The sequence below is a fragment of the Dasypus novemcinctus genome, chromosome 4 (assembly GCF_030445035.2).
Source record: "Dasypus novemcinctus isolate mDasNov1 chromosome 4, mDasNov1.1.hap2, whole genome shotgun sequence".
In the NCBI taxonomy this organism is placed as follows: domain Eukaryota; kingdom Metazoa; phylum Chordata; class Mammalia; order Cingulata; family Dasypodidae; genus Dasypus; species Dasypus novemcinctus.
The window spans coordinates 53,550,789-53,578,735 of record NC_080676.1 but is presented as its reverse complement, the minus strand read 5'-3'; the positions used below and the strand labels follow the sequence as shown (position 1 = coordinate 53,578,735).

At 36.1% G+C, this 27,947-nt stretch overlaps 1 protein-coding gene across 12 annotated transcripts in view; it reads right to left on the bottom strand.

Moving 5' to 3' along the window:
• MFN1 (mitofusin 1) overlaps positions 1-27,947 on the bottom strand; it is a 45,875-nt gene that overhangs the window by 13,499 nt on the left and 4,429 nt on the right. For 4 of the 12 annotated variants that reach the window (XM_004478970.5, XM_023584787.3, XM_004478971.5 and 1 more), the window contains exons 3-14: positions 23,669-23,804; positions 19,473-19,635; positions 16,912-17,036; positions 15,153-15,261; positions 13,736-13,843; positions 13,041-13,145; positions 10,718-10,871; positions 10,531-10,598; positions 4,317-4,438; positions 2,597-2,723; positions 411-515; positions 17-119 (exon numbers count right to left, since the gene is read on the bottom strand). In XM_004478970.5, coding sequence (XP_004479027.1) covers positions 17-119; positions 411-515; positions 2,597-2,723; positions 4,317-4,438; positions 10,531-10,598; positions 10,718-10,871; positions 13,041-13,145; positions 13,736-13,843; positions 15,153-15,261; positions 16,912-17,036; positions 19,473-19,635; positions 23,669-23,804 — 1,425 coding nt within the window. Of the gene's footprint in view, positions 1-16; positions 120-410; positions 516-2,596; positions 2,724-4,316; positions 4,439-10,530; positions 10,599-10,717; positions 10,872-13,040; positions 13,146-13,735; positions 13,844-15,152; positions 15,262-16,911; positions 17,037-19,472; positions 19,636-23,668; positions 23,805-27,572; positions 27,664-27,947 lie in introns of all 12 variants that reach the window. The other 8 variants (XM_004478972.5, XM_058295374.2, XM_058295371.2 and 5 more) reach the window with 3 other exon arrangements.

The window sequence follows — 27,947 nt, the reverse complement described above, 5'->3', positions numbered from 1 at the left end:
TAGACATAAATATTACCAAAAATTTCTTGCTGGGATTGAAGCATTGAGGCATTAACTTCACTGGTGCACCGATCTGCCAAATTTCTTCCCATACCATCTTCTATGTGTTTATTTAGCTCCTGTTAAAAATGGTAAACAATCACCTTAACTTTTTTCCAGAAAAGGCACAGATTTTATAAAGACTTAAAAAATGCAGTAAATACTAAAAGGATCTCATTCTCACTCCTAAGAGGACAACTTTTCCACTATAATACAACATAGCTTACATTCATTGCAAACAGCATGAGATGTAACTAAGAGCTTAATTTAGTATTAGTTGCTATAAAGATACTAAAAAACCCAAAACACTAAATAAGAGTATAGAATTAGGTAACTATCTCTGAGTAATTTTTAACTACATTTTAACTTACATTCTTATACACTTTCAATACACTTGGAGTAGGATGAAACTCAGAACAAAATTCATCAACCAAAACAGAAAGTCGACAAATTTCATCGGTCATTGCACATGAAACCTGAAAATATTAAAAAACCAGAGACCGCAAATTAAACAAGATTACCAATTACCCAACAAATCAAATTGGAAAAAAAAAATTAAATATTCCTTTATGCTAACAGGAATAACTCTTCTAACATTACTGTATTAGTCAGCCAAAGGGGTGCTGATGCAAACTACCAGAAATTGGTTGGTTTTTATAAAGGGTATTTATTTGGGGTAGGAGCTTACAGATACCAGGCCATAAAGCATAAGTTATTTCCCTCACCAAAGTCTATTTTCACATGTTGGACCAAGATGGCTGCCGACGTCACTCCTGGGTTCATCTCTTCCAGGGTCTTGCGTCTCTCTGGGTTCAGGGTTCCTCTCTTCCCAGGGCTTGCTTCTTCCTGGGCTCAGGGTTCCTCTCTTCCTGGGGTTTGCTTCTCTTTCCTCAGTGTGCTTACTTCATGGGACTCCAGCTTAAGGCTTCAGCATCAAACTCCAACATCAACACTCCAACATCAAAAACCCTCCAACTCTGTCTTTTGCCATGCCTTTTAACTTAAACATGCCCAGGTACAGATCAAATTACAAACATAATCCAATATCTATTTTTGGAATTGATAACCATATCAAACTGCTACACTCCACCCTCTGAACTCCAAAAAGACATTACAATATTCAAAAAACCCGTAAATCAGTAACAATTCAAGTACTAAATCATATCACCATCAATTTAAAGAAATACAGTTTGTCTTGGGGCAAAGTCCTGTCTGCTACAGACATCTGAAACTTACAATTTATCTGTTTCCAATACACAAATGGACAAAAGGGTAAACATTTTCATTATAATGAGGAGAAATTGGAGAGAAACATGAGTCAATGGTCCCCTACAGTTCAGTAAACCTGCAGAGCATCCTCCATTGGATTTCACTCTGTGAGTCATTCTTAAGATGATGGTATCTTCTTGGTGCCTTATGGGAACCCAACCTTTCCACATGCATGCCCAATGGTTATTTTCTTGGTTCCACCCTCATCAAGCATTTGGGTGTCGACCAAGTTCCAGAGTTCACCCTCCAAGAGTGTTGGGGTGATTGCCACACCTTACCCAATATTTGGTGTAGAGTCTTAACCCCCCTAGTACAGTGACGTGAAGAAAACATTCCCCCTAACCTTTGGCAAACAGGCTCAACCCTTTCAGAGCAACAAGTTGACCACCTGGCCTTCCATAATCCATGGGGGACGGGTCAACTCCTCTCAGACCTGTGGGGTGCTGACCTTAACCGCCATAATCCTTGGGGAATGTGCTCCACCCTCCTTATACCTTGGGGCAGGAAAACTCTCCCAGAACAACTGACAGGAACATTCACCCTCTTCAACTGCTGGTACAAACTCACCCTCTCTGTACACATGGGTGGGGTTCCTCTCTTGGCCTAAGGTAATGCCTTAATTCCAGACCTCAGCTTCCATGGTTTTCCTCTTAAAGCTGTTTCTCCTTCAATCTCTCCTTTCCATGTCCCTTTCAGTCCAAGCTGACAATGGTTTTGTTCATATAGTTCTCTCAAAAATCTTGTTGGTTTAGCATGCAAGAAGCAGGGGTTCAAGCCATCAGACAGTAAGAATTTCCACAAATCTTTCTGAGATAACCATATCTTCAATCCTGATTTACAAGTTCCAAGTTTAGTTAAGTCCTCAAAAGGGACTTTCATCTGGGAGCTTGACTTCCAGAAGCTTGGAATTTCCAGAATTAGTTTGTTTTCTTTGTGCTTGACAGTTCAGTCCTCAGTATATCTCTCTTGTCTAGCATTCTGCTATAAGCTGCAAGAAGCCAAGCAGCATTATCTGGGTTTACTTTGGAAATTTCTTCAGCTAAATGCCCAGGCTCGCCATTTTCAAATTCTGCCTTCCATAAAACACCAGGAGTTAATCTTGCTAAGTTCTCTGCAACTTTAAAACATGGATTTCCTTTCCATCAGTTTCCAATAGTTCCATCGTTTACTTTTAAGGTGTCATAAAATGTCTCTTTAGCATCCATATTGTTATCAACAGTCTCTTCACCAAATTACCAAAAAAATTTACATTTCTGTATCTTTTAATCATAAAGTTATCATCACCTACCTTGTTTGCCACCTCCTCTGTAACTTCTTTGATTTTTTTCTTAACATCCAGTGTTAAAAGATTCATCTGATTTCGAATAAAGTCCAATCTATCAATTTGGTCTTCCCTCTCTTCCAATGAATAAACCCTATTACAGCATGAAGAGTAATTAATATTCAGGGTATACTAAAGTCCCAAAGCAATTAAACAAGGGCACTTATTTATGTATTTAAATCCTTAGTATGGCAAAAGAAAAAAAGAATATTTCATATTTCAACATCTAAAAGGATTCAAATAATTTGATAAACAAGGGTCAAGGAAACAGTGGCCTGCAGGCCCAATCCGGCCAGCTAGGCCAAATCCAGGTAGCTAGCTATCTGTTTTTGCTAATTTTTTTTTTCAGAACACAGCCATGCCCGTTCTTTTACCTATTGTGTATGGTTGCTTTCATCTACAACTGCAAGGATGAGTAGTTGCAAAAGAGAGGGGAAGGCCCACAAAGCCTAAAATATTTACTATTTGGCCCTTTATAATAAAAGTTTGCTGACCCCTGTATAATATGATAGGAAAACAAAGACCTGAGATCCTTTTAAAACAATCCTTAGCTAAGAGTGTTCCCAAAAACTTACAATTATACAAACTATGCTCACATCACATCCTCTTTGTGCCATTTTAGTTCAATGTTGCACATTTTTAAAAAATTAAACTTAAGGGCAATCTAGTGGACAAAATACTTGTTTTGGCTGTTATAGTAAAGCAACTGAGCTGGAAGGGACTTCAATGGCAACACAATCTCATATTCTATTCAGAGGCTATATAGAGGCACCTGACAAGGCATAAGATCAAAGACTCTAGGTTCTCACCCTTGTGTTTTACAAGGTGACAGTTCTCTAATTTTATACATAATGGATTCCTGAAGAAGTGCCAAAACCAAACAGGAGACTTGAGATGGGATATGAGGGAGTTCTGCTCCTCTCTAGATCAAATACATTTAAAATTTCCAATTATACTTCTTCTGGGACTCAATCTTTAATCTATGTAGCTTTCCTTCCAATGGCTTAACTCCATGAAGATCCAATCAAGGCTTAACACCATTACTTTTTTTTTTTACCTCTAATAAGATCATGATATTTGTTTCAAATGTACCAAGTCTGTGAGAACAGCACTTTTCATCCACAGTGTTGGCACTTTCATGTATTCATTTCTAGTCTTTATAAGGTAATAAATGGAATGACATAGAACAGTGCAGTATGACAAGTAGGGTAATGCTTACCAAATTGACTCTCTAGCTGGCAAGAAGTACCACCCTGTGTGTTTACCAGAAAATAAACAAAAAACCACAACGTATAAAAGTGATTTCTAGGTGCCAATGTATAAATATATAAAGGAATGGGTCATGAGCTGAATGTAAGAGAGAAAAGGATCACCTGGTTTTGACTTTTGCAAAGAATTCTGCTTGAAGAAATGGTTCTTCTATTGCTTTAAAGATATTTGTAAAACCAAATATTTTTAAATCATAATTTATAAGTGGGAATACTGAGATCCAGGGAATGTTAATGATTTGTTCGAGGTTACAGAATATATTTAACTTCAAACATTACTTTGAATATATGCAAGTAAAGATCAGCTAACAAATTGATTTTAGTGTGGAAAGTGTTTATAATAAAACAATTTTAAATCTTAGGAATTCACACCGAAACAAAAATTAACATTTTTATGTTATAATAAAATGAACTCATACCTTTTCTCTGCTGCTGCCACGTTTACTGAATCCATTATGTTTTTCACAGTATCTAGTATCTGTTTAGCTCTGACAGTGTGCTGTTCAAACTTTGTTTTCACTGCTGACTGCGAGATACACTCCTGCGAGGGGCCCAAGCCATAACACATTACTGTAATTCCATCACAATGTTTTCAGGAATTTAAACACAAAAACTTGCTGTTTGTTACTTTACCCAAAACAGAAATAAGGATACAAAATAAATGCATGATAAACACAACTTAAAATTAGAAAGGTTAAAAAAATGAGAAGGATTCAAAAGTAAAAAGGTTTTAACAGCAAGTTCATAGATTTTGTGTATTTTTACACAGTAATGTGCAATGGTTTTGTCTACTAAAACAAAAAAATAAAAATAACAGGGCACTAGTTGCACTCTTAAAAAGAGTTTGTCTATTAGAATTATTAATTTTATCGGGATCAACTTAAAATCCAATTCTAGTCCAGCTATTTTGATTTTTCGCATACTTGCAATGACTAACCTAATAAAGTTCTTACTAAGAGGTATGAATTAGAATTTTCCCTCATTAAAAAATTCAAGTTTAATTCTCTGTGATGCTTTAAGTTCTAAAAAGGATCTTTATATGTTAAAACTTGAACAATGTGAAAAATAATCTTTAACAACAAAAAACCTAGTATTTGAAAACATTTATTTCAAATATCCTGTTATTATCATTGGCCTAACTAATGCCCTATCTCATTTATTTTACCTTCCAGTTAATAAGCTATAAAAGTCAATTCAGCATTTCATTATCAGCATTTTCTGAAATGGAAGAGAATATAACAGAATGCATCACATATAGGGATGAATACACTTTGTGAAATTTTTGTTTCATTTTAAATATACGTTGAAATCAACTGCTATCTAAAATTATATATACATATTTTTTACTGATAATCATCAAAAGTTTGCAAAATTACTAAAATAAAATTGGCCTCATTTCATTTTTACTTCACAAAAAGGTATATTCACTACTGACATTACTGACATTATCTTTTTTTAAAAACTACCTTGTTTTAGGCAATGGTTTCTTAGATTTTTACATCCAAAGCACAAACAAAAGAAAAAATAGATAAATGGGGCCTTAACAAAATTAAAAACTTTTATGCCTCAAAGAACTTTATCATGAAAGTAAAAAGACAACCTACATAATGGGAGAAAATATTTGGAAACCACATATCTGATAAGGACTTAATATCTAGAGTACATTCTTAAAAATCCTAAAACTCAACAAAAGACAACTCAATTTTAGATTGGGAATGAGCCTTGAATAGACATTTCTCTAACCAAGATATACAAATGGCCAAACAGCTCATGAAAGATGCTCAACATTATCAGCTATCAAGGAGATGCAAATCAAAACCACAATGAAATACCATTTGACAAAGACCAGAATGGCTATTATTAATAAAACGGTAAATTACAAGTATTGGAGAGGATGTGGACAAATATGAACATCTGTTCATAGCTGGTATGTGTAAAATTGTGCAGCCACTATACTGTGGAAGACAGTTTGGTGGAGCCTCAGAAAGTTAAGAATTACCAAAGGACCCAGAATCCCACTTCTAGGTATATACCCAAAAGAAATGAAAGCAAGGATTCAAACAAATATTTGTACACAGATGTTTATAGCAGCATTACTCATAATTGCCAAAATGTGGAAGCAACTAAAGTGTCCATCAACAAAATAATGGCTAAGTAAAATGTGGTATATGCATACAATGGAATATTATTCAGCTATGAAAAGGAATGAAGTTCTGACATGTGACAACATGGATGAATCTTATAGACATCATGTTGAGTAAAATAAGACAGACAAAAAAGGACAAATATTACATGATCTCAGTAATATGAAATAATTAGAATAAGCAAATTTAGAGAGTCAGAAACTAGAATATTGATTACTAGGGGCTGGTGGTGGGAGGGTAGGGAATGGTAGTTAATGCCTAAATTGTACAGTTTCTATTTGGGTTGACTGTAAAAGTTTTAGTAATAGATGGAATGACAATAGCACGAAGTTAGTAATGTAATTAACAGCAATGAACTATATATTTCAATATGGTTAAAAGGGGTAATTTGAGATTGTATTGTCACTGGAAAAAAATTAAAACAGAACTGTATAATTACAGTGAGCGCTATTGTAAACAAGGGACTATAGTTAATTGTACAGTTATAAAAATGTTCTTTGATGAACTATAACAAATGCAGGCGGCGGAATTGGCCCAGTGGTTAGGGCATCCGTCTACCACATGGGAGGTCCGCGGTTCAAACCCCGGGCCTCCTTGACCCGTGTGGAGCTGGCCCACACGCAGCGCTGATGAGCGACGAGCACAGGGAGTGTCATGCCACGCAGGGGTGTCCCCGCGCAGGGAAGCCCCACGCGCAAGGAGTGTGCCCCATACGGAATAGCCGCCCAGCACGAAAGAAAGTGCAGCTGCCCAGGAATGGTGCCACCCACACCAAGAGCTGACACAAGATGACACAACAAAAAGAAACACAGATTCCCATGCCGCTGACAACAACAGAAGTGGTCAAAGAAGACGTAGCAAATAGACACAGAGAACAGACAACCGGGGTGGGGGGGGGAGGGGAGAGAAATAAATATATAAATAAATCTTTTAAAAAAACAAAAACAAAAAACAAATGCACACTAATGCAAGGTATTAATAACAATATGGGAACTCTATTTTAAGCAAGATTTTTCTGTAAACCTACCACTTTCCAATTAAAAACAAACGAGCAAAACAAAAAACTACTATAAGCATTTACAGAGAAATGTTATCTGGTCTCTGAACAACTTAAGAAATATTAGGCTGGTCACATTATCAGTAACTATAAGACATGTTTTGTAAGAGATCATGTTTATTTTTTGATAAATTAAAAGTATTAGAGATATAGCCTAAAACTCCAAAGCTTACATGCATTTGTCCTGAACTATTTAGTGAGTACAAATTGTGTCCTTAAATTTCATTACTATACTACCTTTGTCACAAGAAATAGCTTTCACAAGCTTTAAAAAGTATTCACTTAATGCTCTATTACTTTATTACAAAACCATTAAGATGTTATATTCAATGTAATATTTATAACAATGTTTAGTCTTCATGTCTCTGAAATAATTATCTGTTCACTTCGTTTAGATTTTTAATCTCTTCTGCCATATCCAGTATTTTGAGGTATGTGAAACAAACAGATGCATTTCTTTAGCTATACAGCATATGCAGGTAATACATTTAGGCAAGTTTATAAAGACCTCTTGCTCTTTTTCCTTGCAGCTAAACTCTACTTTCTTTCACTCGCTTTTTGGCCATGATGAAATGCATTTTATCTGTAACTTATTTTCACTAATTCTGAAGAGATTAGTGTTCACAAATTATAGCATTCCTGTTCTTTACATGCCTAAAGCAAAGATAAACCATTTCTGGATGCTTCCTTATTTAAAGCCAAAAGTAACTACCCAACTTAAGTTACTTAAATATCAAAACAAGTTTGAGTTTACGCCTCATAAATGTGCCCAACTGACCACCACAAGAAATCATAAAAGCATAAAAATATTTTTTAAATGAAAAAAGTTAAAAAAAAATCTATGTTCCTCGATGAAGCAGATCTAGATATCAGCAATGAAGATTCAAATTTGTAGATAACAGCACAATGTTAGAGCTAGACTATATAGAAAAGATTTCCAAAAGTTATTAGGCAATATAAAAATTACTTTTTGATTTAAAAATAATTGTGAATAAAGAGAGAGAAAATAAATAGTCTTCTACTTCAAAAGTATCCCAAACTGATGTCCCCACTGAACTGCAACAGGTACACTGTAAAATAAATCTATTCTCAAGTATAGGAAAAGCTAAGTTAAACAGTTTCTTATTTCTCAGTATACTAATATATTTCTGAATCTCCAAGAGGTATAGTATACTATTAGTTTCCAGACTCATTTTATCAAGAACTTTTTTGTATTTTCTAAAGCAAATTTCAAAAAAAATTTTACCTTGTAAGAGTATCTTACAAAAGCATTAGAACCAAAATAATAATCACATCCCTATTAAGATAGTTTACTGGTCTTCTAGGGACAGCTAAAGACACAGTTGATAATTAATCATACATAGTTATACATATGCAAATACTAATATTTGTATGTTTAAAACAAAACACTTGTCACCTCATCAAATAAACTAAATACCCCCCAAAGAAAGACTAACCAGGTTTCTTTGAAAAACATTTTAAAAGCATAGTTCCCAAGTCTGCCTGATTATTACAATCGCTTGGGGAGCATTTAATATAAAAAGATTCAGATTCCTAGGCCTCACCGCAGCTCTACTGGATCAGAATCTCTGGGACAGATCCGAAAACGGCAGTTCTCTAAAGCACCTCATGTGACTGGTATGATCAGTCAGGTTTGAGAACTAGTGCTCTACAGCTTATCTTTTATTCTTCTCATTCTTACCTCTTCAAGGAGATATCCTGGGAAAGTAAAAGGTTTACCATGAGAGAGATGTAAATGTATAACAGAACGGTATATGATTTGGTAGGAGGAATTAATGAAAACTTATTAAGAAAAGTCAATAAAAAACAAAGGCAAGGAAAACAACAATAGATTCTCTCTCTCACACATTTTCCCCATAGGTAAAATAACTGATTAAGGTAAAGAAAGCATCATTTCTTTTGAGAAAGGAAAAGTGTGTGTGTGTGGGGGGGGGAGAATTGACAACAAAGTTCTTTAAATAACTGGAACTTCAACTGTCTTACAGTTTGACTTGAGAGAAAAGGATATTTACTCATATTTCAGTGGAATCTAAACTATTAGAATGATCTTACCAAAACAGCTGGGTAGTAGGTTTCTTTCTTTTTCAAACACTTCAACTATCTGCCTAATGGTCTTCCTCCCACCGAATTAAAGATGGGAGAGTGAGCAAAAAATTTTTTTGAAAAATTCTGCCAAGTATATTCAACATTCATGTCCCACCTATTAAAGCAGTTACGACATACATGGGAGAATAATTACAGATGGCGGTTTAATTCTGAAGTCTTTGTATTTCACTTATAAGTGGGGAAAGAATATGGAATCTAAGCAGAAGCAGATTAAACTGGGCTATGTAAGACTTCAGGTTAACACCTGAAGAATTTTTCAGTTAAATGTAGAGTAAATTTAATGTGTCTGAATAAAGAACTTACACTACAATACATAAAATTATCCTCCCTCTTCAATGCTACACACATATCAAGCACTCATGCACTTCAGTAGTTTCCTACAAGATTCCTAACAACAGCTGTATCTTAACTATCTTTGTATTCATTCATTTGTTCAGGACATGTGACACAAAGTGTGGAGAATTAAAAAGTGAACATATCACCAGAGGTTCTGAGGGGGAGAGAGAGGGGAAAAATAGGTATAATTTGGGGGCATTTTTCAGGACACTGGAATTGTCCAAATGACGATGCAACGATAGATACAGGCCATTATATATCTTGCCATAACTTACATAATTGTGCGGGAGGGTTTAAACTATAATGTAAACTATAATCCACACTTAGTGACAGTGCTCCAATATGTATTCATCAATTATAACAAATGTACCACACTAATGAAGGATGTTGTTAACATGGGAAAGTATAGGAGGGGAAGGGAGTGGGACATAGGGGAATCCCCTACATTTTTTATGTATCATTTATGTAATCTAAGTACCTTTAAAAAATAATAATAAAAAAAAAGTGGCCACAGTTTAGGAAATGTAGTAAACTTCTGTCAAATAGCATCATCATGCTCTATGTATCTCTAAATATAGGATTCAAAAAAGGATGGTCTTTACTTTGCCCTATTAACCATTCCAGCAGCAATTATATTTGATTACTCTTACCCCATTTACTGAGCACAGGCAATTTCACTTGCATAGCACAAGCAATATTGGAAAACAGCCTCTCATTTAAGTACATATGTACATAAGGAAAAAGAATAAAGAAAAAATTACAACCTTCAACTCACAATTCTTATGGATTATTAATTTTGCAGGGACCTCCTTTCTTCTAATTTTTCATGTTTCACTTGCTGTGCATGAGTCAGTGACTGACTAAATTACCAGCAAAGGATATTGACAAAGATACATAAAGAAAATCAGATGGAAGATTATGATCAAAGCTGGAGTTAAATATTTGCCAATAGAGTCACAAAAGTCCTACCTCAAATATTTGTTCAAAATGCTGAAACTCCTGCAATCTCGCCTGAAATCCATCAGCAAGTGCCCCACCTATAATATATGGGCAAAAATTTTAAAACCTTCTATCTTACAAGACAAGATTTCTAGCATGTAGCTGTTTTAATAACCGATACTTATCTCTAAAAAGGAAATCTATAATTAATACATACCTCCTTCTGGCATCCCTTGTGCTTTGTGCTTTCTAGCACTAAGAACTTCCTTTGCTGAAACAAAGAAGATACGATTCTGAGCTTCGAGAGGATTAACAACTTTGAGCTCCTCCACCAAGAAATTTAAGCATCTTTCCATATGCTGCCTACGTACCTACAGAGGAAAGCAAGGAACGAAGAGAATTCTAATACTGTACATAAATATAACAACCAACCATAGGTCTACATTAAACTCTAGTTATAGGGATATTATAGTAATAATTCCCATATATTTAACAAATCCAAGAAATTCTAAGACATGAAGTTTGACTGAAAGTCTTTCTTTTGACTGAAAGTCTTTCTTTGCAACATTTATTTAAAATTTTGACATACAAACCATTATAAAACATATAGGAGCCAAATATTAATACTTTGTGGGATGAGAAAAGGTTCCCAATACTATATTAAGGATGTACCTGATTACACTACCAAAAAACAATGTATGTGTATACATGTGTGCAAATTAACAGTGGTAGCAGTCTCATAGGTGATAATTTCTTCCTTATGCTTTTTTTAAAAGGAATTTTATTGAGACATATTCATATGCCATACAATTCATCCAAACTATACATTCAGTGGGTTTTGGTATAATCAAGAGTTGTGCATTCATCACCACAATCAGTAATAGAGCATTTTCATTACTCCAAAAAGAAAAATCTCCCACCCCTTTGCAGTTAACTTTCAATCCAATTTTTCCAAAATTTTCTACAATGAAGCTATTATTGCCTTTGAAATCATAAAATAAGTATACAATAAATTTGCTATAATGCAGGAATCTTTGTTTGAAAACAGAACATTAGTAATATATTCTTCTTAAAAACACTGGGAATTAAGGTTGAGGAGAAGGCATTACTTAGGAATAGCGCTGCAATGTTAGACTTAAGATTAGCACTTGACCTACAACTGAAAAGAATGACAACTCAATTAAAAAACGGGCAAAGGATTTAAGAGGTAATAGACATTTCTCCAAAATTATATATAAATGGCCAATAAGCACATGAAAATATGCTCAACATCATTAGTCATTCGAGAAATGCAAATCAAAACCACAATGAGATACCACTTCACACCCACTAGAATGGTTATTTTTTTTAAAAGGAAAATAAAAAGTGTTGGTGAGGATGTGGAGAAATTGGAACATTCATGCATTGCTGGTGGGAATGTAAAATGGTATGGCTCCTGTGAAAATAGTTTGGTAGTTTCTCAAAAGCTTCAACATAGAATAACCAAAGGACCGACAATTCCACTCCTAAGTATATACTGAGAGAAGGTGAAAACAGCAACTCAAACAGATACTTTTACACCAATATTCACTGCAGCATTATTCACAATAGCCAAAACCAGGAAACAACCTAGATGTCCATCAACAGATGAATAGGTAAACAATATGTGGCACATATACACATTGGAGTATTATTCAGCTGTAAAAAACAATAAATGCTACAACATGGATGAACCTTAAAATCATTATTATGCTAAGTGAAATAAGCCAGACACAAAAGTACAAATATTGTATGATTCAACTAATGTAAGCTACTTAGAATAAGCAAATTCAGAGACAGAAAGTAGATCTGAGATTACCAGGGGCCACTGGAAGGGTAGAATGGGGAATTATTGCTTAATGGGTAGAGTTCTGTTGAGGCGATGAAAACATTTTGGTAATGGATGGTGGTGATGGAAGCCCAATGTTGTAAATATAGTTAGTGCTTAGATATTAAAATTAGGATTAAGGGTTAGAAGCATTTAGTACTAGCCTTTACCATATGACTATGAGAGATCATAGTAAGAAGGAAACAATGACATATACCCAAGAACAATGCATATATATGTGCACCAAAAGGACATATGTAAGAATAGGCAAATCAGCATTATTCACAGTAGCTAAAAATAGAAAACAGAACTAATAAATCAAATGTGGTACACTCACAATTTCTCACACACACACAAACAATATGGATGAGTATCAAACATAATATGGAGTGAAAGAACGTAGAAACAAAAATAGGTACTCTATGATTACAATGCAAAAACGTAAACAACTAGAAAAATTAATTTACGCTTTTTTAAGTCAGCATAAGTGTTTATCCCTCAGAGAGGGGACAAAGACTGGAAAGGGGGAAAAGGGGTGTGTAGCAGTTTGGTATTATTGATGAATTCCAAAAAGAAATACTGGATTATGTTTGTAAACTGATTTTTTCTTCTGGGCATATTAGAGCATACTGGATTCAGAGGTTTTACTTTTACTTGATTAAATAATGATTAAGGTTTTGATTGGGCCACTCACAGAGAAACTGAACTGCAGGGAAGGGAGGATGGAGTGTTGAGCCAGAGTCCTGGAAGTAAACACAAAGAGGAGCAAAACAGCTGAGCCCTGAGAGAATGTCGAGCCCTGGGAAGAGAGGAACACAAGAAGCCTGAACTCTTGGCAGATGTTGGCAGCCATCTTGCTCCAACATGTGGCAAGAGACTTTGGTGAGGGAAGTAACTTACACTTTATGGCCCAGTAACTGTAAACTTCTACACTAAATTAATACCCTTTATAAAAGCCAACAGATTTCTGGTATTCTGCATCAGCACCGCTTTGGCTGACAATACAGGGTGCTATGTGTTGGGAATGTGTTGCTTCTTGATCTGGATCCTGACACAAGTATGTTAAATGTGCAAAATTGACTGATTTGAACACTTAGGATTTGTATATTTTTCTGTTATGTATATTAACTTCAATAAAAAGTTAAAACAAAACAAAAAGTAAGTTCCAAGTTCTAAAATGCTTACTACTTTTAAAGCACTATTTTCTTTCAAGATTGCTTCAGACTTTTGTCTACCATATTGCTACTTCTTCAAATTTTCAATAATTATATTCTTTTCACATGTAAGAGAATAGCTTCTAATGATATTCTATTCTATAATATATATTGGTTTTTCAAATAAAGATGCCCATGACTATATTTCAAAAATTAAGGAGAAAAAATAACTTACATCTTCCATATATTCTGGCTCTGATGCAGAAGCATCCCAACGATTATTCAAAATGAAAATATTAGGCTTGGAAAGTCGCTCATTTACCTTGTGAAAAAACTGTTTTTCCTAAAAGACATAAAAGCCCCCACAATATGTTCACGTTAAAAAAACTATTTTCTATTGACATTTATAACTCCAAACTTAATCATTCATTGATAAAGGAGCATTAAACTCATAGTAGTCAAAAGTGAAGAAAAGAGTGAAGATCCCTGGTTCTAGCATGAGTTTTTTTTGAAATTTGATTTAACAACTGTTTTCTAGTCTCTACTTTGTTCAGGATGTAAAAGGTACTGCCAAATATGACAGTTTATGTACATATAGTTACCTCAAAAGCTTTTTAAGAGTTAGGCTATGAAAGTTAGAAACATTATAAGACACAATTACAACTCACCAGAGTAAGAAAAAGAGGTCATGTGTCATATATAATTAATAAAGTGCTATGACTCTTCAAAGAAAGGAAACACCACATTCGGTCAAAATTAGGGAAAGCTCCTTAAAGAAGCAAGTAATTGCCTTGAAAAGTGAAATGTAGAAAAGTGGAAGAATTGTAGGCAAAGAATAGCATAAAAGCAAAGACATCAAAATCAGAATGTACACTTTGTTTATTCAGCACTTAAATAATTTTGGTATTCTAACATAGATTTTACACAATTTTTTTTTGGTATCACCACATTATAACTGACTGATAGTATTGTCGTGGCAGCTGGTCCATGTGACAGAAATACTGACACAAGGACAAAACAGAGGTCCTCCTGTTACCACCTAGGTTACAGTGGCACTCAGTCATTTATATATTCCAATTACCAACAATTTTTTTAAAAAAATCATGCTATAAGTCTGGGTATTAAACATCTAAATTCTAAAAATAACATTTATCTGGGATGGGTCTGGCTCCAGATGTTCCAGATAAACAATCTTCTAAGGTTTGACAGGAACATAAAGTGTACACAGGAAAATCAGAACCTAGAGAGAACACTGGTATAGCTGGAAAAGATGAACAAGAGTCAATATATGAAAAGCCTCACCTGCTAAACAGGCAAGTTAATACTTTAACTCAAGAGACTTAAATAAACATCCTAACAATTTTGGCATCCATTCCCTCCAAGACTGGCAAATAACCAGAGTAATGTCAACTTCTCACACCTATCATCTTGAACGTATAATGACGCACGAGAAGCCGAAGCCATCAAACCTATAACTGCTTTTGAAAACCTGAACACTCTCTATAAGACCAGTTCCATGGAATCACAAATCCCTTCATTCATTCCTGATATTAAAGATTCTAACCCATGATTTGCATTTCCCTCACTTTTCAAAATTAAAACTGACAACATTTCATTTCCTCCACCCAAACAGTAATAAGATTAAATCCTACCGTGTTCATTAATGTTGATTCAGAATTTGCAACCAAAACGAAGACATCAGCATCTAAACAAAATTTATCAATCCAGCTATCCAACTCTGTAGTGACATCTGTGCCTGGACTAATGAAAGGAAAATAAAAACTGCATTATATGATAATTTTTAAAAATTGGGGTCATAGAAAAACTATTTTTTTTTGCTTTGTTATATCAGTCATAGTCTAAAGAAACAGGGTTTCTTCCAATCATCTGTAAGAAATCTTAAGAGTTTTAAATTACTTTCTCACAAGAAAGTTACAGTGGATTGAGAATCTATGCTTTATACCCTTCTATGTATCTGTCCTGTTGACAAGGAACTTCCAGAGCCCATCCAACTGACAACTTAACAAATGCAAAAAAGGAAGTTTATTCACTAAAGTCAAATAACCCAGCGATTTTTTTTTGATAAAACAAGTAATATAGTCACTCTTAAATCTTCATGCTTTGAAAGGCTGAAAAACAATTAGGATAACACATAATTAAAATGAGGGTATAGGCAGCTATGTCTAGTACAACTCAGAGATTTAAGTGCTTATAAGCACAAAGAGTAAAAAGTAACACATTCTATGCTAGACACAAATTTAACATATCATACTTTACAAAAATTTTAATGTTGTCCATCTATACTTTGGCTTGATATGGCCTTTGGCAAACTGTCAAATAGACTGGTTACAGCCATGAATACAGTCTGGCCACGAAATAAAGCAAAATCAATGAGCTAATATTGCACTTAAAACAAACATTTTGATTCTGTTTCTCGAAAACACATTTTGAGTGTGTCTGAGCTATATCTGCTGGCTACCTAAAACACTATTCCAATTGCACTTAAAATAAACATTTTGATTGTGTCTGAGCTATATCTATTGGCTACCTACAACACTATTTCAATGAAAAGGAAAGCATATCATCAAAAACAAAACAGTTTTCAAGGAACACCAAAATTTAAATGGAAGAAAACAAAAGAGCATACCAAAATTTAAAAAATCAATTAAGTATCTTTTTTGGTTAATGATATTATACAACAAATGTGCATGATCATTTTGTTAAGCCTCAATGTAGGAGGATGATTTAAAAAACACTTAACAGGGAAATGGATATGGCTTAAGTGGTTAAACACCTGCTTCCCACTTGGGAGGCCCCGGGTTCAGTCCCCCGTGCCTCCTAAAAACAACGAAAAAGCAAACAAACAAAAAAACCAAGTCAGGGGAGCCACTGTGGCTCAGTGGTTGAGTGCTGGCTTCCCACATACAAGGTCTGGGGTTCAATCCCTGGTACCTCAAAAAAAAATAAATTAATTAATACAGAGGGGGCACAAAAGAGTTGGAAAAAATCCAAGCACATGCTCTAATTCTTTAACAATAAAAACTACATAAGCTGCTGAGTAGTTATTTTGGGACACTAGGTCTCAAGATCAAATTCACTACTGGTTAAGAAAAATAAATATCTAAGGCTACAGAATTTCTAAAGCCTAACCATTTATACAAACTACAAAATTAGTCTAGAGAAACCTAAGAAAAGTGGCTATCCTTAAAACTGTTTATAACAAACTGATAAATCAGCCCTTTTATGCAACTCTTAAGAAACAAAAAAACACCTTCTCTGTTTAACAACCCAGTAATCAAGAACAAAGCAGTAAGCGAACATTTTAAATTGTTATGTACAAGGTAACATAGCAGTATTATTCTATTAAATGAATCTCCAGCAGGAGAAAACACAATTCACACATAATTTTACCTGTCTACTAAAACCAGGTCATCTCTCAAGAGTGCACATTTTGCCTTTGGCCAAAACACATGTACAAGGCAGCCAGCTTTCAAGTCATTGTCCATATGAAGAGCATGGGCCAGCTGATTAACTGTCTAAAGGAGGAGGAAAAAAACTCCACTTGTAATAAAATTCAGTAAAAATCAAACAAAAAAAAATACTATGATTTGGGACAATTTTTATTTTTGTAAAACACATACAAAAGGTGGAACTTTGAATAGTGTGAAATAAAACTATCTAGATAATCTTGAGAAATCCATTTTAAAATTAGGAAAAAAATGGTTCCCTTAAAACAGTTTACACCATCCTGGAAAAATAATAGGGGTTAGAAACATTCTAAATGCTCAACAATAGACTCTGGCAATGGAATACTGTGCAACCCTTGAAACTGATACTGTAGATCTCCATCACTGGCATGAAAAGAAATTTACACAAAATTAAGGAAAAACAAAGTCAGAAAATAATATACCCAACATGAATGTAACTCTATACCAAAGAGTTTCCACTGAGTTTGAAAAGCATGTCAGTTTTGGTGTTTCTGTTTTCTTTATTTGTGTTTTCTGACTCTTCTAAAATGCACTGTTTAGTAAAAAATGACAAAAACAATAAAAGAAACTTTATTAAAATAAGGGAAGCAGATGTGGCTCAAGCAACTGAGCTCCCAACTACCACACGAGAGGTCCTGGGTTCGATTCCCAGTGCCTCCTGGAGAAGACAAGCAAGTCAGTGAGCTGGTGTGATAGGCAGGCACAGTGAGGATGACACAAAATGATACAACAAAGAGACACAAAGAGGAAAGACAATGAGAGACACAACAAACCAGGGAGCTGAGGTGGCTCAAGTGATTGAGCACCTCTCTCCCACATGGGAGTTCCCAGGTTCAGTTCCACGTGCCTCCTAAAGAGAAGATGAGCAAACACAGAGAGCACACAGCTAATGTACATAAAATAGGCTTAAAAACTTTACAGGCCAAGGCAATACAAAAGAAGCTTGACACACACACACACATATATATTTTTAAATCTCAGTCTATAAATTCCCTGTCATAAGGTGCCGGCTGGGTGCCATACAACCCAGTGGATCACTCTCTAGATCCTCCCACCCAGGAGGCACCAGAAATCAAACCAGGGACTCACATTCAAGGCTCCTACACTGAGCCACACATACCCCAAGATATTCTTTTAATAAAGGACTTTTCTCAGCAGGTAGAGTTATTTATTCACACTAGCCACTAAAAACCAAGGACTATGCCTCCTCTTTTTATGTGAACTCAGTAAAATATTTCTATTTCTCAAAATGATTTCGAATGTATGTTAATTTATTAATGTGTTAATGTTAAATTAAACATATGCTAAAATATAAAGGGCTTAAGACAAGCTGAATAAATAAATTACAGAAAGGGCATCAGCACATACACCTCCATAGTCTGTTGGCATTTAGTATCAAATTTTAAAGAGAAATATCTTTTTTCAAATAGGCATAAGAGTCCAAATCAGGGCTATTCTAATTTTCAACCTAATTTTCACAGTGACAATGTTTGGTAAGGGTTTTTGTTTGTTTTGCAAGCTTTTATAAACTTTCTGACAGAAGTAAACTTGTACTAAAATCACGTTGTCTCATCTATAAAATTAAAATAATAAAACTACCTATCTGACAGTTGTGTTATAAGGTCCGAGTTATTTTAGGTGTTTAGAATAGTGTCTGGTACATTAGATAAAGTGCTCAATATTAGCTATAATTGTTGTTTCTTTTACTAAGTAAACTATCACAGCTCAACACTCAAAATCTGTTTAAACCTTAAAGTAGGTTACTACTTGAGGCAAACAAATTTAAATTTGGGGGGAGCAGGGTAGAGAAGGAAAAGACCATGAAGGAAGGGGACCAGAAGTAGAGAACACAGAGAGGGTATAAGATGATGATGTTTTTAAAGAAACACAACACTTATCTTGGGGAATCTAAAGTCACAGGTAGTTTGAATTTTGATTTGGTAAAAATCTTGATTACAAAACAATAGTGATTTATTCATGTGTATGGTATTTAATAGCTTGAAAAGTATTTTCATAAACATCTCATTTATTCCTCATAACTAATCTGAAGGTATATTGAGTTGATAAACTCAGATTAAGCTATGTAAGATCAAACAGCAAATTCACAGAATGAGAGCTAGAACGCATGACTTCACGTAGAGTTTAGCGAAAACTTTAAACAGCTTGGATTTTCAAATACTTTGCAGTAGAGATCTTTAAACTTAAGAGAAAATGACCACCGTGAAAAAACCAACTGCTTTCAACTCAGTCTCAATATCATGCACCTAAATTTTGTCTTTTGGGTGAGTCCAGTGACAGTAAAATGTTTTAAGACTTCAAAATATTAGTGATGGCTTTAAAAGTTATGAATTAAAATACAAATGGTATTTCCATCTCCAGCAATGCAGATATCTCACAAAAAGTTTTTTTACTAAAAGGAACAATTTAAGGACATTGTTTCAAATACACTACATTGCTAGAGTATAAACATTTTAAATATTATACCTTCACACTCTTTTTTTCGTCTGATCCTTCTGTCATAAGATAGGCTTTATCTCCATCAGTTCCTTCAACGCTCAGGAAGCAGTTGGTTGTATGGCCGATCCCACTAGGGAGAACTTTATCCCACAACATTGCATTGATAACAGAGCTCTTCCCACTACTTGTCCTGTAAGAAAATACAAAACTATGAAAAACAAGGCCAATTTTTTAGAATATACATTTTGTTTTTATTTCATCAGATTGCATTTTTCATGAAAAAAAATTCCAACTTGATTTATACATGTATTAGCAAAGCACATTTTAGAAAAATAAAGTGGGAGAAAATAAATTCCATATTGTCCATAAAGCTATCCTTGACCTTTCTATCTTATGTAACTTCTTGCTTCTTGTGGCAATTTGAAAGCACAGCCCCCAAATTCTTTTAACACTCTTCCCATCATAAGAATGCATCTAATATCTGATCCCCTTAAATCTTGGCTGGTTTGTCACTGCTGTGATATGCATGACAAAAATAACATGCCAGAAGTGACACGGGGCGCTTTCCATTGCTAAATCATAAAAGGCAATGCAGCTGGGTCTTGTTCACTGAACATGTGTACCTGGAGTCTCACCATGTAAGAAGTCCAGCTACATGAAGTTTGTCATAATATGAGGAAATCAAGCCAAATGGAGAAGTCTGTATAGGTTCTAGTTCACAGTCTTAGTCTTTGAATCATTCCAGCTCAGGTATCAGATATATGAGTGAAGAAGCCTTCAGATGATTCCCAGTCTCCAATCACTGATTCACCACCAACCTTCTAGTTTTCCCAATTGAGGCTACAATCATCATGGAGCAAAGACAACCCTTCCCCACTGTGCCCTATCTGAATTCTTGATGCACAGAATCTGTGAGCATAATAAAATGGTTGTTTTTAAACTGCTAAAGTTTGAGTCATTTGTTACGCAGTCACAGTATCCAGAACACTTATGATGGTTCTGAACTCCAAGGACAACTCACACCTACCCCAGGGCCTTGCTTTCAAATTAGTCAACCCAAACTTCTGAGGCCATTGTGTGCCCGAATCCTGTCTTTTCATAGCACATAAAACACTGTATACTACACAAACCTGCCTTGACCTTCTTGGGCTAAGATTATTTTATTTCATTGCAAAAACAATGTAGCAGTTTGATATAGTTATGAATTCTAGAAATAGATACTGGATTATGTTTGTAACTTGGTCTGTACCTGGGTGTGATTAAATTATAATTAGGGTTTGACTGGGCCCCATAAGTAGGGTATTGAGTTCCCACCCCCTGGTGGGTAGGGACTCACAGATAAAAGGCATGGCTAGGGAAAGACTTAAGATGCTGAAGTCTTAAGCTGGCTTGAGCCCTGGGAAATAAGCACACAAAGGAAAGAGAAGCAAGCCCTGAAAGGAGAGGAACCCTGAGCCTGGAAATAAGAAAGCCCTGGGAAAAGAGGAACCCAGGAAGTGTGAACCCTGGCAGATGTTGGCAGCCATCTTGCTCCAGCACATGGAAATAGACTCTGGTGAGGGAAGTAACCTATGCTTTATGGCCTGGTATCTGTAAGCTCCTATCCCAAATAAATACTCTTTATAAAAAGTCAAGAGGCTTCTGGTATTTTGTATCAGCACTCCTTTGGCTGACTAATGCAAAGAGTATACTATTTTTATTGTATATCCTTCACTTCTTTTCCTGAGTGGAATCTTCTCCTACTAATTCCCCAAGCAACTATTTTATCTCAGTTAACTCAGCACTGGCTTCTATTGCTACTATATTACATACTACAAGGTCATCCATGACCTAGCAATTATTTGTTCTTTTCCTTAAAATGAATCCTTCCTATCACTGTACAAAGCCTTGTTGTAGTGATCCACAAGAGTAGTTTGTACACCCCCGCCCCACATCAGAATTCCTGGGTGCCTGTCAAAACATTCCTCAGGCCCACTGTGTATCCACAGAATTACTCTCTGGAGTCCTCCGAGAGTGATTCCCGTACATATTAAACTTCAAAATACTCTGACACTCTGCCTTCCCAAAACATTAAAAAGAAAATCCTTAATTTTTTCCCCCACCTCTCTGGCATCTTGAATTCACTGAAGGTAGCTCTTTCTCTCCCTGATTCTAACATTGTTTTTCCTTTTCATTACATACTCCCTCCTGGATTACCTCATCAACATCAATGATCTCAATCACCAACATTGTTAAGTTTCTTCCCCCAACTATAACTCTCAGTTCCCATCCTACATCTCCAATTGCCTTTTGGATAATTCCATTTGAATGCCTAATGAGTATTATAGAGGCACATCCAGATACATCAAAAACCAAGCACCTCCTTTTCCTAAACCCACCTCAATGAATGGCACTCAGTCAAGTAATCCCTGAATCTTATCTAACCTCCCTGAGATAATCACGAGGGAAGTCTAATTACTCCATAATCTCTTTTATCAACTTTTCCTCTCTAACTTCACAACCGGGCTCTTATAATATTAATATATTCCCTGGATTACTCCAACTGTCGCCTACCTCCTACCATCATTCAATCCATTTTCTCCATTATATGCAAGACTATAATTGTTAACATCCAATCCAGAACAGCTCTTGATTATTTAAAAAAAAAAAAAAAAAAGATCCTTCATGATCTGGCCACTGCTTACTTCTCTATTCTCTTTCTTTTCCCACTGCTCTCTAATACCCTAAATTCAACTACTTATATGTAATTCTTTAAACACACCATTTCTCTCTCTCAATTTGTGGCTCACTGTATAAAATGGACCTCTGCACCTTTTCCACATCAAAGCTAATACCTATTTCTCTTTCTCAAGTAGAAGAGGTTGAGTCATCACCTCTCCAGGGGGCTTCTTCCCCACCACTCCTTCTGCACCCTTACTGACCTCTTTTATGGACAAACCTCATACCAGACTCTGTGTAAGGGCGTGCAGGCACATGATATGATCAAGTGGTAGAGGCAGACAATAAAAAACATAAAAAAATAAAAAACTTAAAAAAACAGAGCTCTCTGAAGTTTTGAAGGACATGAATGGGGTGCTTTAACAGACAATAATTGAAAAGTAATTTATTTGGGTAGTCAGAGAAGACATCCGAGGCAGTAATTTAGGCTGAGAAGTGAAGGTAATAAGATAGAACAAAGAGATTTCTAGGTATGGGGAAATAGCAAGTGCAAAAGCCCGGAAATTGGAAATACTTTATAAAGCCTGGGAGGTCAGTTTATTGCATAAATAAATGTCTTTATTGGAACATATATTTGAGCAATCAAGTGTGGAGCTAGTCAATTTTCTTTGAATCTCTAGCATCTAACAGTGCATGGTACACAGGTAGTTAACAAACGAGTATTAAATAAATGTATAAGCTGTGGCAAATCACTCCTTCACTCCAGATAGCTACATGAAGTGCAGGGTTTTCTACTCTCCTCCTGGGAATCATAGGGTTAAGAATCCTTTTGGAAGACATACCTGATAATCAACATAAACTTAAAAGAGTAAGTCACAAATTATGCAAATCACTTATCTGTATTTCATTTTTTTTTTTTTTAAAGATTTATTTTATTTATTTAATTCCCCCCCTCCCCTGGTTGTCTGTTCTCTGTGTCTATTTGCTGCGTCTTGTTTCTTCCTCCGCTTCTGTTGTCATCAGCCGCACGGGAAGTGTGGGCGGCGCCATTCCTGGGCAGGCTGCACTTTCTTTCGCGCTGGGCGACTCTCCTTATGGGTGCACTCCTTGCACATGGGGCTCCCCTACACGGGGGACACACCTGCGTGGCGCAGCACTCCTTGCGCGCATCAGCACTGCGCATGGGCCAGCTCCACACGGGTCAAGGAGGCCCAGGGTTTGAACCGCAGACCTCCCATGTGGTAGATGGACGCCCTAACCACTGGGCCATGTCCCTTTCCCTGTATTTTGTTCTTAAAACTGGATAATATCCAGTTCTCAGAGTTGAGAATCCTTAAAAGATAAAATATAACTAATCTTCGTAAACCTTTATTTTTCATCAGGGAGCTAAGATGAACAAATTTTTTACATGCTAACAGCGTTAACATTTTATATTCAAGCAGAAAGTGTGATGGGGAAAGGGGTTGAATATCATTTGCTGAAACATCAGAAACAAAGCTTGGAGTATGACCAAAGAAAAAACAATTTCTGGAAACAAACTTTGAGAAGAAATAATAAGGGATTACCTGCCAAAAAATGCCACTTTCATATGTCTCCGAGACAGCACCTCACCAATGACAGAAAGTTTGTTTCTATACCCCTGTATTTCTAGCAGATCATCCTCAGTGGCTATTCGATCAAGTTCTGGATTCTTATATGTTGCTGCAAAAAGGAAATGCATTTTTTTTTTAAAAAGTGATATAAACGAATATTAAGTTAACTATACAATGGAATACCTAGTATTTATATACATTTATTTTGGCTTTGTTCCATAATATTAAAATGCCATTTGACAAATAAAAAGATCCCTAGTTAGAAATGTGACTATTTGACAGAAATTGCATGCCTCATTGCAATGAGTCATAAAAATTTCAAAATTAACAAAAATGACTAGGGTCTCTAAGAAAAGCACTGTAAGAAGGCATTTCTTGTGTAGGGCAGGGGCCAAACAAAAGGGTATTTCCTATTCATCTAGATGTCAAAAATACAAAATACCCACCTGGGACAAAAAAGTCTATTTCTGAACACAGAAACTAGGACCTATTGTTCAACCCTAGACAGATCTACATATCTTGAGCTAAGAAGGGGCATCCACATGCTAAGAAAAAGTGAGGTTTGAATGGGAACCCCTCAGAAATAACCCTATGGTCCAACAAGACCTTCACACTATGGAAAACTTTGCCACCTTATTACTTTTCATCTGCATCCCACAGGGATGGAACAGAACAGCTTGTTTGAGATGAAAAGGCAGAAAAGAAAGAGAACTGGAGACTGTTTCCCAGCCTGTCAGGTTTGGGAGTAACTGTCCATCCCAGCCTTAAATCCCACTCCCACTCCATGGATGGAGTTGGCTGGAAAAACCTGGGTTTGAAAAGTAGAAAAGTCCCTCATAGTTCTGCTTATACCTCAAGAATAGGAGATAATCTTACTCTTGCATTTCTATTAGCTTTTTTTGAAAGTAAAGGTATGGAGATTGATTTGGCTATGTGAATGGTTCTAATTAGAGATAAACTCTCTCATTTAAATCCTACCCAGTTTTATCAAACATTTCAAGAAAAAACACCAATCTTGCTCAAACTTCCAAAATAATGAAGCGGGAACACTTAATTCATTCTGTGAGGCCAGTATCACCCTAATACCAAGCCAAAACCAGATAAAGATATCACAAGAAAATAAAATTACAGACCTCTATCTCCTATGAATATAAATTCAAAAATCAACAAAATACTAGAAAAGGGACTCCAACAGCACCTTAAAAGGATTACAGGATTATACACCATGACCAAGGGGAATTCACCCCAGGAATTCAAGGGTGGTTCAACATAAGAAAACTAATGTAATACACCATCATTAACAGAATAAAGGGGGGAAGAATACCTTTTTCAGTCAAATACCTTTACTGTATCTCAACTGATGCAGAAAAGGCATCTGACAAAATCCAGCTCTTCTTCTTGATAAAAATACTCAATTATGAAATTCATATTGAAGGTTAAGGGGCCCAAAGAGCCAAAACCATATTGAAAAAGAAAAAGCTGAGGATCATACTTCCCAATTTCAAAATTTATTAAAAAGCTATAATAATCAGGAACAGATGTAGCTCAAGTGGTTGAGCACCAGTTTCCTATGTACGGCATCCCGGGTTCGATCCCCAGAATCTCCTAAAAATAAAAAAACGAAAAAAACCAACCCTCATTTGGGAACAGATGTAGCTCAGTGTTTGAGCACCTGCTTCCCATTTACAAGGTCCAGGGTTCAATCCCCACTACCTCCTAAAAAAAAAAAGAAAAGCTATAATAATCAAAACAGTGTGGTACTGAAACAAGGACAAACACAGTGACCAATGGGACGGAACCGAAAGTTCAGAAATAAACCTTCAAGTCTATGGCCAATTGTTGATAAGAGTACCAAGTCCACTCAATGGGGAAAGAACAGTCTTTTCAACAAATGGTTCTGAGAGACTAGATATCCACATGCAAAAGAATGAAAATGGGCTCCACCTCATATCATATACAAAAATTAACTCAGAATGGATCAAAAACCTAAATCTAAGAACCACAACTATAAAACACCTAGAAAAAAACATAGGGGAGAATATAATTAAGGACTTGTATTAAGCAAAGGATTCTTAAAGCACAAACAACAAATGTAAAAAAAGTAAACTGAACTCCTTCAAAATCAGAAGCTTTGTGCATCTGTGCATCAAAGGTCATTAGCAAGAAAGTAAATGGACAACTTAGAGCATGGGAGAAAACACTTAAGCCATGTATCTGATAATGGCTTAATAGCTACAATATATAAAGAACTCCTACAACTCAACAGCAAAAGACAACCAAATTTAAAAAAGGGGAAAAAACTTGAATAGACATTTTTTCAAAGAGGATATCCAAATGGCCAAAAAGCACATGAAAAGATGCTCAACATCATTAACTGAGGGAAATGAAAATCAAAACAACGACGGGAAGCAAACTTGACCCAATGGATAAAGCGTCCGCCTACCACATGGGAGGTCCGCGGTTCAAACCCCGGGCCTCCTTGACCTGTGTGGAGCTGGCTCATGTGCAGCGCTGATGCGCGCAAGAAGTGCTGTGCCACGCAGGGGTGTCCCCCTCTTAGAGGAGTCCCATGCGTAAGAAGTGCGCACTGTAAGGAGAGCCGCCCAGCGCAAAAGAAAGCGCAGCCTGCCCAGGAATGGCGCCACACACATGGAGAGCTGACACAACAAGATGACGCAACAAAAAGAAAACAGAGATTCCCGGTGCCGCTGATAAGGATAGAAGCAGTCAAAGAAGAACACAAAGTGAATGGACACAGAGAGCAGACAACTGGGGGTGAGGGGAGAGAAATAAAAACAACAACAACAACAACGACATGCCATTTCACACCCGCTAGAATAGTTACTATTTAAAAAATGGAAATGGAGAGTGCTGGAGAGGATGCAGAGAAATAGGAACACTCATTCATCATTAGTAGATATAAAACAGTACAGCTGCTGTGAAAGAGAGTTTAGTGGTTCCTCAGAATGTTAAGTACAGAATTACCACATGATCTGGAGATTCTGCTTCTAAATATATACCCCAAAGAACTGAAACTGAAGGTAGGGACTCAACGGATATTTGCAATCCAGCAGATGAATGCATAAACAAAACATGGTATATATGATACCATTCATTGTAAAAATGAAGAGGGAGCAAAGGTGGCTCAAGTGATTAGGCACCTCCCTCACAAATCAGAGGTCCCAGGTTTGGCTCCCAGTGCCTCCTAAAGAAACAAGGAAGATAAACAGACACAGCCAAGTACAAACAACAAGGGAGTGGAGAGAAATAAATTAATTAAATATGTATTTTTTTAAAATGAATGGTGAAGTGGATGTGGCTCAAGTGATGGACCTTCCGCCTACCATCTGGGAGGACCTGTGTTCAATCTCTGGGGCCTCCTGGTGAAAAAGAAGAGAAAGCGTGCCTGTGTGGGAAGCCAGTGCCCGCACGAGTGCCCACGCGGTAAGCCTGTGCCCCGCGCAAGTGAATCACGCAACAAGATGATGATGCATCAAAAGAGAGACAAGGGAGAGTCAAGGTAGGGCACAGCAGAGACCAGGAATTGGGGTGGTACAATTGACAAGGAAACTCTCTCCATTGGAGGTCTCCAGGATCGAATCCCAGTGAATCCTGGAGGAGAGAGAATGAGAAGACAACACAGACAGTAAAAACAGCAAGGTGGGAGGAAGGCAAGGGGGGGGAATAAATAAATCTATAAAAAAAAAAAAAAAGAAAAAAAAGAATGTAGTTCCACCACATGCTACATTACATGGATGAACCTTAAATCAGGTTGAGTTAAATAAGCTAACACAAAAGGACAAATATCGTATGATCTCACTTATATGAAATAAGTAGAACATGCAATTTCATAAGGTCAGAAATTATAATACGTTACCAGAGGGAGGGGCAGAGGTGAGGAATGGGAGATAATGCTTAATTGGTACAGAGCTTCTCTTTGGAGTGATGTAAGTTTTGATAATGGATACCTATAAAAACAGGAAATTTCATGTAGTATGTAGCAGTTTGATATTATTGATGAATTCCAAAAAGAAACATTGGACTATGTTTGTAAACTAACCTTTTCCTCTGGGCATATTAGAATATACTGGATTCACAGGTTTACTTGACTAATTATGTAAACCTCTTGTGCCAGTAGGGTATTGAGTCCCTAATCCTTGGTGGGTAAGGACTCACAGATAAAAGGCATGGCAAAGGACAGAGTTAAGGGCTTTTTGATGTTAGAGTTTGATGCTGAAGCCTTAAGCTGGAG